This window comes from Telmatherina bonti (assembly GCF_933228915.1).
Source record: "Telmatherina bonti genome assembly, chromosome: 4".
NCBI lineage: Eukaryota > Metazoa > Chordata > Actinopteri > Atheriniformes > Telmatherinidae > Telmatherina > Telmatherina bonti.
The window spans coordinates 28,285,346-28,297,019 of NC_136622.1; the positions used below are offsets into that span (position 1 = coordinate 28,285,346).

The window sequence follows — 11,674 nt, forward strand, 5'->3', positions numbered from 1 at the left end:
CATGTCCGCCCACTCTGGCGTCAGGCATGGGCCGCGAAGGAGGAGGCCCTCCGGACTCGTATGTCCCATGCCACTGAGTCTCTAGAGCAGCGCTCACGGCGTCTCCGCCCTCTAGCACTGGGGGAGACGGTGTTCCTCCAGAACCTGCAGGGCCCCAGCCCGCACAAATGGGATAGGTCTGGGGTGGTGGTGGAGTCCCTGGGCTATGATCAGTATCGGATCAGGGTAGACGGGTCGGGTCGCCTGACTTTGCGCAACCGGCGCTTGCTCCGCGCTTATACCCCGGCTACCCACCATGCCAGGCGGCTGCGGGATGCGCCATCACCACTGCCTGCTTCGGTGGCCAGGGAGCCTCGACCTGCCACTCGGGTCCCGGAGACCCCCCAGGTGGACCCGGATGTGCTCTGCCATGCTGTTCCCGGTGCGCCCTTGTCAGTACCCTGTGAGGCGGTTCCCTCTGGGGATGGCCTCTCTTTTGATCCCACCCCCACGGATGTCCCACCGGACCAGGTGCCGCGGTCGCCGCCTTAGCTGCCTCAACGTGTGCTTCCTGCCCGTGTGAGACGGCCCCCCAGACGCTATGAACCCGAGTCGGGCCGCTGGGTGCTGGCCTGAGTCCGTAAACCTAGTGTGGCTCTGGCTTTTCGGACTGGAGGGGGATGCAGAGTTCTCCACCAGCCACTGGGTGTCACTAGAGGCTAGGGAAACAAGACATGGTTAAGCTAGCAGATGAAGTAGCCACGTTTACACCGTGTTCATGTCAAGACAGAGATGTTAACCTGTCCGGCTTATTTCCTGTAAGTCTGCTTATGTTTTACTACTGCTGCTAAGCTGATTCAAGTTTCTACGTTATGTATTAGGCATTTCTATGGTGAAATTGCATTAGTTTACGCTCATACTGTTGTAATGTTACAGGGCTTCCTCATCGTTGTCATTAAAGTGGTCTGACATCGAGGAGTGTGTTTCTTCAATAAGGCCCAAACTTTTTTTTTTTTTTTTTATGAGGATGACTGCTCTACGCTTCCGTACAAAAGCACGCTTTAGATGGTATGTTGATTACCAGTGCCAGCGTGTTAAACTAGTTTGTCTTTGTCATGACAGTAGCGATCTGTGTACCTGTAACAACCGTTGATCCAGCAATGTAAATACATAAATAAATAAAACAAAAATAAATAGTTCTTTTTCAGACTTTCTTTCTTCGTGTAAAATTAAAAACAATAAGGCCATCCTGTCTTAGAGCAAGTGGTTTTGTTACTTCTACGTCAGTCTTGTGTAACTCATTAGAACCGAGCTGTACCAGAATTTCTCTGACAACCATTCAGATGATCCAACATCCTGCAGCACAATCAGGTCATGATTCTCCAGTTTTAGTTTCGCCTCATTCTGGTTGAAGCCAGAATGGCATATGACAATATTTCCTCACAAATTAAGCACTTCATGATCAACCTTGTTGTATCTTAAAGATCTAAACTCTATTATTTTCCCAGCTGAGGAATTTGCCCGCAGACCACAGGTTCACTTATGGGTCCTTGAGTTTTGTTAAGTACGATGGAAAAAAGCTTGCAAATATCAGCCTCACTCGGGTTCTTTCTTGCTTGAATCCTTTCATTTCTACACCAAGAAATGATCTTTAGACATTTTATGATTTGTATTTTTTAAATTCTTTGGAGCAAAAATGACAAGATTTTTTTTTTTTTAAATTTTAAAATCTGTGATTTTATTTGTAATTCAAATTTGCAGTTTAGAATAGAATCAAGAAAAGGCTTAAAGCTTTCCCTGATGATGAAGCTTATAGTTGCTGTTGGCTTGAGTGACCCCTAGCGATCCTTTTGGTAACACCAGTAAGAGGACCAGGCTCACTGGGGACAGCCAACGATGCATTTAGCACTTTTAACTTGTGTTTTTCTTTTATCTATGTCAGCAAGTATCTCTGGCCTGGAGTTATGATGTTTGTAGACCAGTTTTTCCAGGCATATTAACTGGTTTTATATGAAAACAGTGATGATTATTTTTTAATGTAGGTTACAATACCAATGATTTAACCAAATTATGAATTTATTTGCAACATTAAAGTGCTTTGACAGAAGATTTTATACATTTATGCTACTCAATAAAGTGCGGAATGTGTGCGAGTGCATAACACATTAACCAGCTTCTGATAAGAAAGTATATGTTCTTTTCTGGATTTTAATTACTCTTCACAATTAAGAATTAATTAATTAAGAAACATAAGAATAAACTGGACTGATGCACAGGCATAACTTTTCTTTCAATCACAAACTGAAATCTGAGTCCATCAATCCACCACATTGTGGAGAAACTAAAAAATGTAAGATCTGCCATTTATTTTACCTTGCAAACTCAAAACTTTGCTACAACCATAATATATAAAGGCTGCACAAATCCAGAAAATCTACAAAGTATACAAAATACAGTTTATAGAAAAAGGTTTTGTCTATTATCCATCAGAAATAATTTGGATTTTTTTCTTCCACTATGTCTAAAAAAAACACAAGTAAATAGACAAACAGACAAAACATGGATCATGAAATTGTAAACAGTGTTAAACAAATGACAGCTTTTTCTCTATAAGAAGAAAGAAGCTTTCACTTGAAAACAGGGTAAGGAAACCGTGAACAGCCTTTACGATCACCCCGGAGGCTTGCATTCTCCACTCTCCCTCCTGGAAGGCCACTTTGTTTTTAAAGACTCTCCTTAAAGCTGAAAAAACAAAAAAACGTCTCCAGTATTTGTCTAAGAACTCCTACCATATGTGGTAGGAGTTAGCCTCACTTTAATACATGAACATGTGTATGTCTACACCTGTGTTGTAAAAGAATGGAAGAATTATGTAGATTGATTTTTTTTTATCTTTTGGGCAGTAGCTAAAGCAGGCTCAGGACAGTAAGTTTGTATAAAACTCTGACACATGTTGTGGTGAGAACAAAAAATTGGTATATTGTCTATCTAGTCTATCTTTTCAGAGAAAAGGCTGTCTGGCCTCATCACGCAAGTCAGAACATCCTGGTCCAACTACACTTCTCTGTTACAGGAGAGATAGTAATATATAGTAGATATATATTACTATCTAATCTCTCTCTCTATATATACATATATATATATATATATATATATATATATATATATATATATATATATATATATATATATATATATATATATATATATATATACACACACATATATATATATACATATATATGTATATATATATTGTTTAAATTTATATTACTATCATACATAGTAATCAATAGTGTTTATCTGTCGAGAAACACTGCTGTTAACAAATAATAAGTTGTCTCAGTAGGAAAGATTTCATTAACATAAAGAGGAAATTAAATTGTGATACTCACTTAAAAAAATATAACTTGATTTGAATGTGTGAAAATGTAGTTATTTGTTGATTTGGGAAAAAGAATAGTTCGGCATCATTTCAGTCGTCTTCAGCCGCTTGTCAGACCTGAGTTTATTTTGGTGTTCTCCTGCCACCTAGTGGCACAGTTTAACTATGCAGCTATGAACACTACTGGACAGTCCTTAACTTTACCATAAGGGTTGTCCAAAGTCTTCAAGGGCCGCCTGCGGGTTTTCGATGTATCCCTGTTCCAACACACCTGGCTTCCATTAACCGGATCCAACAGCAAATGAAGTTCTGCAAAATGACTGATTCTTTTGAGTCAGGAGTTTTGGATCAGGGATGCATAGAAAAAATGGATTGTGGCCCTCAAGTTAAAGTAACTTTAAGTGCTCCAACGGACATTATCGATTCTCAATTGAAATTCTGAACAAAGCAAACATGCTTATTTAATGTTAATTGCTTTACTGATATAGGCATGGGGTGGGGGAGGATGTTGTGTGGCTTTTGGGGTGGCCTACTTTTAAAATGGTTTAGATTCACTTCGGAATAAAGAGTCAGTGCACATCAATGCAAATGATGACTTATATAGGATGAAATTTCTGTCCTATTTTTTTTCTTAATGTTTCAGTGTGTATCAATTTAAGGAGGACAGGAGGGGGTCCCTCAGTAGTTTGATGTAAATGATGTGAATCATGGCCATCACTTCTCTGCTGAATCCACAATGAACAAACCTAATATGTGTTTGTATAACTACCATGTGAAACATTTGTATATTTTATTATGATGATGTCCCATCGGATTCTCTGTCTCCTTATTTACACATGTTTTGTAGGCAACAGTATTAGAGAATGTCAGAAATAAGCTGGTTTTAATATCACTATAAGAAAAGGAAGCAAGAACAACTGTCTTCAGTAAAACACTATTTCTGTCCAGTAGGATAAAGTCATGAGTAAATGCAAACAGATATCAACGTCCATTAAAAAAGACTTTGAAAAACTTTGAAAAATACATCAAATAAAGTTCGATGTGGACAACAAAAACAAAAACCCAAAAGTCTGTTTTCTTTTTTTTTTTTTTTTTGGGGGGGGGGGGGTTGTTTTTTTTTAAAAGAAAGCTAATATATGAAAAAAACAAAACAGTCTGTTGCATGAACTCCTAATGACATCTCACTGGGAACATTTAGCTAATGGCTGGTGTGGCAATTTTACAAAAATATTTTTTTAAATAACACTGAGTGAACAAGAAAACTCGTAATTACATTTAAATGAAATTTATCTTTGATTACAAATAAAAATGGAAGATCTTTTCTTTTTCTGACTGTTTATCTGATTGTACATTATTAATCCCAGCTGGGATATTTATTCTCTGCATTTAACTCACCAGTCAGGCATTAAGGGCCTTTCTCAGGGCCCAGAGCCCATTTACCAGCCTAGAGCCTTGAGTCCAGGTCTTCCAGACCCAAGCCCATTTATGCAACCACTAGGCCCCACTTCCTCCATTTATCTCCATTTATTCCATCTTATTCATATCCATTTCTGATATTTCTAATGTATAAACATCTTAAATGCTTTAGTGCTAAGTTCCTGTAAGCACCAGATTCCCCAGGTAAAAACTGCATCATAAGACTTACAAATGAGACTTTGTGACTAATTTCTACTATTCAAATGATGTACACATTTTTTTTTGTTGTCACCAGCTTTTGCAGTGCTCCTGTTCATCATCAGTCACACCACACTGTAGCTTAAAGGAAAACAGCTTATTTCACCCCTCTTTTCTATCCATCCATTCACTGGTCATACTTGCTGACAAATATAGATTTTTTAATGCACTAGTTTATTTTCCATACTGTCTTTGCACTACTTGGGGTCACAGTGGGACTGGAACCTATCCCAGTAACCTTCAAGTAAGATACAGACCACTCCCTGGTTGCAAATATCTTTGCAAAGCTTGAAACGTTTTATGATTTTTTTTTCACACTGATTCCTAAAGTTCACCCACAGACAGATTAACACATCTACATAGGGATGCACCTCGGTATCGGCTCAATACCAAGCTTGTATACTTGGTATTAATAAAAGTGTACCGTTACCACAACCGATACAACACTAGTCAAGTCAGCGCGGATGTGTTCAATGACATGCTTCAGACAAGTTTTAAAAGAAATAAATGCCTTGAATGTTAAAATGTGACATTTTTTGTTACACTAAAAGCGAGATGTTTGTTTCAAAACCACACATTTATAGTTGTATTTAGGTAAAATGTGTCAAATCAAAATAAAACTTGTTGAAATGATTCGATCTGTAATGTTATTATATTTGTATTGGTGAGGTAACTTCAGAAAGGATGGATCATTTATTACAACCTAATGAAATCTTACACAGTTGTAACAGCAATATAACCATAGTCGCAATAATGTTCACATAAACAGATTTGGTATCGGCAGATATTCAAATTTCAGATATCGGTATCGGATCGTAACTACCAAAAAGAGGATCGGTGCATCCCTACATCTACAGCCTCTGTAAGAGCTGCTCCTGCCATGTTACATAAAACTACCATATGCTATAAAAGACAAAACACACAAATATTCCTTTTTTATATATACAAATATGTTTATTAGGCAATTCAAATACAGTGCTTAAATATATTTCCTACCACCTTGTGGGTTTGCCATCCCCACTATCTTTTCCTTGGAGGTAGCCATCATACAACTCTCTAAGGTGGAGGATGAGTTCTTCTGTGTTTTGTCCAGTGAGAGCAGACACGGGTATTACCCTCTGGGTGAAGTGGATCCTCAGAGCTCCAAGCTTCTCCCGTGCTTCAGGTAAATCCATTTTATTGGCTACAATAGCCTGGGGTCTCTGGGACAAACCAGGTTCATACTTGTCCAGTTCATAGCACAAGTGCTGAAACTGAGTCCAGGGCTCTGGAGTCGACATATCCAAAACAAAGAGGAGGAAACGGCATCGCTCTATGTGGCGCAGGAAGGAGAAACCTAATCCTCGGTTTAGGTGGGCTCCTCGAATGATCCCTGGGATGTCGGCAACTGTTCAGAGAAAAGATAAAGACACAGCATATATTTATCAATCATATAATGACAAATGAGAAGCTTATATATTCCATCTGCTTAAACCCAGCTACCTGCAACTTGCTCGTGATCCCTGTACTTGACAATTCCTACATGTGGATTGAGTGTTGTAAAAGGGTACGCAGCCACGGCAGGCCTGGCATTGGATATAGCTCTCAACAGAGAGGATTTGCCAGAGTTTGGAAATCCAACCTGAGGGTATAAACACATTTAAAAAAAAGCTTTGAACATACCATATCACTGAAATTATTTTAGAAAGAGTGTTTTCCTCTCACCAGTCCAGCATGAGCCATGGTGCGCAGCTCCAGCTGGAGGACCCGCTCCTGGCCTCCCACACCCGGGGTTGCCGTCATCGGGGCACGGTTCTCATTCGTCAGAAAGAATCGATTCCCCTTCCCTCCAGCCCCGCCAAACACAGCCAAATACTCCTGACCATGCTCAGCCATGTCCGCTATAGATTTGCCATGCTCCTTTACCACAGTTCCCAATGGCACCTTTGATGAATAAAAGACACATGAAGACAGACAAATAAAATTTAAAAAAAAAACTATCTGTTCGTACATGATTAAATGAACAAACTCACAGAAATGTAGGTTGTGCTTCCGTTCCGCCCATAACAATTCTTTCTGCCCCCTGATTGGCCATCCTCTCCCTTGTAAACAGGAACCAGTTGCGCCAACGATTTGACATACCTGTCAGCTGAAAGCATGCAAAGAAAGAAAGAACGAAAAAACATTGTAGCGTGATGAAGATCATTTAATTTTATTCTGTTTTTCCAGGTACTGTATTGAAAATTATTCTTTTTATATCAACAAACAGATATTTAAGTGAAAACATATTCAGTTTGGCATTCCTTATTCTTTGTGTGTCATACAGCTAATCTCACACATTTGGACCTGAGAAACATTTAAATGTTTTAGAGGACAAAGGGAAGATGAGTTATTTCAACTATTTTTTATCTTTTACATTAAGAATTATAAACCTAAAAAGACCCCCCCCCCCAAAATAACAATACAGACCTTTTCAAATTAAAATATGTAAAGACAGGGTGGGAAAACTTAACAATAAAGGACAAACAGATGCATGCCAGTATATATTGCTAAAGCCTCACCTTTTATAATGATGCTTCCTCCATCTCCCCCATTCCCACCATCAGGACCACCCCATTCTTTTCGGGGCTCACTGTGGAAGCTGCAAGCACCTTTACCACCTGATCCTGCGACTAGTTTCACACTTCGGTGGTCCACAAAGTGACGGGTCTGTGGTTTATATTTTTAAAAAGAATACAGTCAGATCAGGTCGTATTAGAATCTTTACACAGTTTTCATTTTATAAGTTTACCTAATCATATTAACGGTTTATCATATGATATAGATAATAATTAAACCATTATTATTGCAGGTTTACACCACTGACCGTTTTAAAACAATGACATTTAGATTAGCAACTGTACAACCATCTACATTTTTGTTATTAAAGGGTGGAAAAATAATCTGTTCTAAATAATGCAGCAATTTCAGTGATTTAAACAGCAAACTGACTCCAGCTAACAAAACAAACTTTAAGCACCGTTTGAACAAAAAACAAATAAATAAAATAAAGTACAAATAAAAAAAATCTTGTTTTAAATGTTTTACCTTGTGTTGGTCTTTCAGAAAACTGATAAGGCAAACATGACAAGAGATCAAGGACTTACCAGGTTCTTTTCTGACAGCTCTTTCTTCTTCTGGTTTCCTTTGACTTTAGCGTTCATAGCTGAGGAGATGCTGACATTTCTGACACCACCTGAACGTCTCCAATACATTGATACAGGACATGAAAGGCTCAGCTCGTACTTTGGGACCTCTTGTATTAAAGTGCATCTTGTAAGCATCCCCGAAGAGTGCCAGCGAGCTCTTTTAACTCTCCATAACACTGCTAACATTGTGAAGTTTACAGAGGGGAGTTATTTTAAACTAGCTAAAGTTGATTGATAGTGTCTCCTCGACCTTTTGTCGGAGTAAAAATAGCTATCATCAAGACAAAAGCAGTATTGTGTAAGTTTTAGATTATTCATAACTGGTTAAATCAGATAGGTAATTTAGGAAGGACAAACCTTTCCTTCTTACGTTCAATTAAACTGCAGCATGTTTACTATCGTGGTATGGACTACGGAAACCGCGAAAGGACATAATGTCTAAGTGCGCAACAAGTAACATGTTTAGTTCTTCCTGTTCAGTACTCTACCGCCACCTTCTGTCCTGGCATATGTATTGTAATTTGTTTAAGGTCCCCTAATTCTTCTGAATAAATACTAATGCTTTGTATCATTAATACAAATTACGCTACTGCCAATGACGTTGTAAATTTATTTATTTATTTATTTATTTAAATGTGGTCTCTTCACTTTGTTCTTTGTGATTCTTATGGAAAAACTTGATAATTTTGTTCTTTGATGTCTTGCTAAATGACAACAAATTAAGTTTGATGTTGAATTTTGAATCCCAAGCTGAAATAATTTGCCTCTGGAATATATATATATATATATATATATATATATATATATATATATATATATATATATATATATATATATATATATATTTTTTTTTTTTTTTTTTTTTTTTTTTTTTTCTAAATCTTACATTGCTTTAATTTTAACATCTCATTGTACGTCAACCTTAAATTGTCAAACATGCAGACAACTCATACGTTGGTAGAACAACAATAGTGGATAAACAGGGTCAAAGGCAGAGATGATGTCAGGTTGAGTTCTGATGAGGATTGGAGGAAATGCAGAGAATGAATCCAGAAAGGCCAAGGACATGGGCACCTTCCTGATTAAAAAAAGAAATACATTTATAGACCATGTTCTCAGTCATGGCCTTAATATGTGCCAGTGTGCCATGCTCCATCTAAACATGAGGTGGACTTTAGTCTGCCAAATAATTGGTACAAAGTCAAACAAAAGTGAAAATATAAATCTTGTCAGTCTCTTGCATCCATCCATCCATCTTTTGTCTATAATTACTTATTCTTATATTGGGTTGTGTGGCCATGGGGGCTGGAGCCATCTCAGTGGCTATATGAGGTAGAAGGCAGGGTACATCCCAGACACATCTGCACTCCATCACACAGCTGTCAAACCAGTCTGCTCACTGTGAATGACAACTTATGCAGCTTCTGGCAATTTCTCGACAAAAATATAAGTATTCCAAACATGGTAAAGTTTAACAGCAGTTTATTTTTATATCACAAAGAGTAACAAAAGACAGCAGAAAAGATCAGGCAATACAGTCTTACGACAAATAAGAATACAACATTCATATTTAGATTATGCACATCAAACTCTCTCTTTTGCTAACAACTGTGCAAACATACCCCAACACACACACACTCACACACACACACACACGCGTACACACACATACACACACATACACACGCACAAACAAGGTGTGCCATCCACAAATAATAGCACACACAGAACTGGAAAAAACTCATACCATACATGTTCAGTTCACACTAACATGATACACAGCTAACTATCCGATATAGTATAGAGGAGTTTGTGATTGTCAGTGTTGAGTGTTACTTAGTTATTCAGCTGTTTGACAGCCATCTATTTCTTTTTGATTACCCCCTGCAAAATGACTGCAACTACTGTGTTCTGCCTTCTGAGGTAAGTTGAGTTTTAACAGAATACTGGACCATTACAATCATACTAATAACTGTTTTACATATTCTGCTGAAAAACAAAGACCTAGAGGTCTGTTATCTGTCTATAGTGACAACAAAATAAACAACAAAAACATAGCATGTCGATTTTGATATATATACATATTTATATATATATATATATATATATATAAAGTCTTAAACTACAGACTTAGTGTAAATCTTATTAATTATTGTGTAATGTCAAGCACAATGCACAATAAAACATTTTCATGGCAAAGAAACAAAAAATTGTGAGAATAACGTTTTTGATGTTAGACTTTAAACAGGTCATCTGTAAGTCACATAAATAATAGAAAATGCTCTTAAATATTCAGTGGAAACCTGCAGAATGATATTGAACATGCTGACATAAATCAACCACTGTCTTTGCTAATACTGCATGTTTAAACACTGGAGACAATTGTAAAATATGGGTTCACCATAAAAAACCAGCTTCAGTGTGACTGACTGGGTGTATTGCACTTATTGAAGTAGAGGTGTAGGACGAGTTACTGTTCTGTTCCTGGGTTGCTTTGGCTTTTTGAGGATCGCTTTTTTAAAAACAGCCTGAATCGCACTAAGATACAAAATATCCGACAATACGTACACTGTCACCGCAAAATAAAGTGCAGACAAGCAGTAATGCAAGTTTGTGTTTCAAAAAAGATAGAAATAAATGGTATCAGACATTTTTTTTAACTCTGCACACACATGTCTCTGCAAGAGCAACACCACTGCAACATGGTGTCAAAAATACCACAATGATGAAGCATTATCATGGACAACGACCACATCTGTTAATCTTGATCCGTCTGCTACCTATGAGGCCTATTACCTCAGTGAGACATGGATAAAGTGAATACATTTAATGTTAGACCTCACAGCAACACATCACAGTTTGACTTACACAAACAATCCCCCGGATCAGATCCGGTTTTAAGGACCAACTCTTTTATCTTCACTGAATTAATCTCCCCTATCTTCAGATAAAGTACCTCAGCTAGGAATTAAAGCATGAGCTTGGCATAAGCTCATAACAAATAGACAAAAAAATATTGAGGAAGATTTCCTTCAAGGCGAATTTTCTTTTCAGAGCCAAACTGTCTTAAACGCAGAAGCTCCGTACACCAGACAAAACTAAATAAGAGTGTCAAAAAAGGGCTGTAAAATTAAATAAGTGATAAAGGTCAGGGATATAATCGAGAATAGACAAAAGGAAGGGCACCTGCAGGCTGCTGAGGCATATCTAATTCCTCCACTGCTCTTTTGTAGGAGCTTAAATGGAACATTAACTCATTCTGTTTGACTTTTCACAGCTGACCATATCCTTCAACTTCCCTGTCGTGTGATGGGAAGAATAACATTTGTTATTGACTGTAGCATCTGATCATAGCTGGGATGATGATGAGGAAATGATGATTGACGCCAGATCTTCTAATCAATCCTGAAGCATTACTATTGAACTGCTCCATGTCTCATTTACTTCCAGCAGTGAACAGTGAGGGGCC

General features: G+C 37.9%; 1 protein-coding gene across 1 annotated transcript; it reads right to left on the minus strand.

Annotated features, from left to right (window-relative positions):
• Nucleotides 1-6,030: 6,030 nt before the first annotated feature.
• mtg2 (mitochondrial ribosome-associated GTPase 2) lies at nt 6,031-8,600 on the minus strand (the record flags this gene model as incomplete). Its single annotated transcript, XM_079239542.1, has 6 exons — nt 8,164-8,600; nt 7,579-7,726; nt 7,051-7,166; nt 6,743-6,961; nt 6,521-6,659; nt 6,031-6,425 (listed from the first exon to the last, which is right to left on the minus strand). The coding sequence occupies exons 1-6, from the start codon at nt 8,389-8,391 to the stop codon at nt 6,031-6,033; spliced, it is 1,245 nt and encodes a 414-aa protein (XP_079095668.1). The 5' UTR covers nt 8,392-8,600.
• Between the last annotated feature and the right edge of the window lie 3,074 nt (nt 8,601-11,674).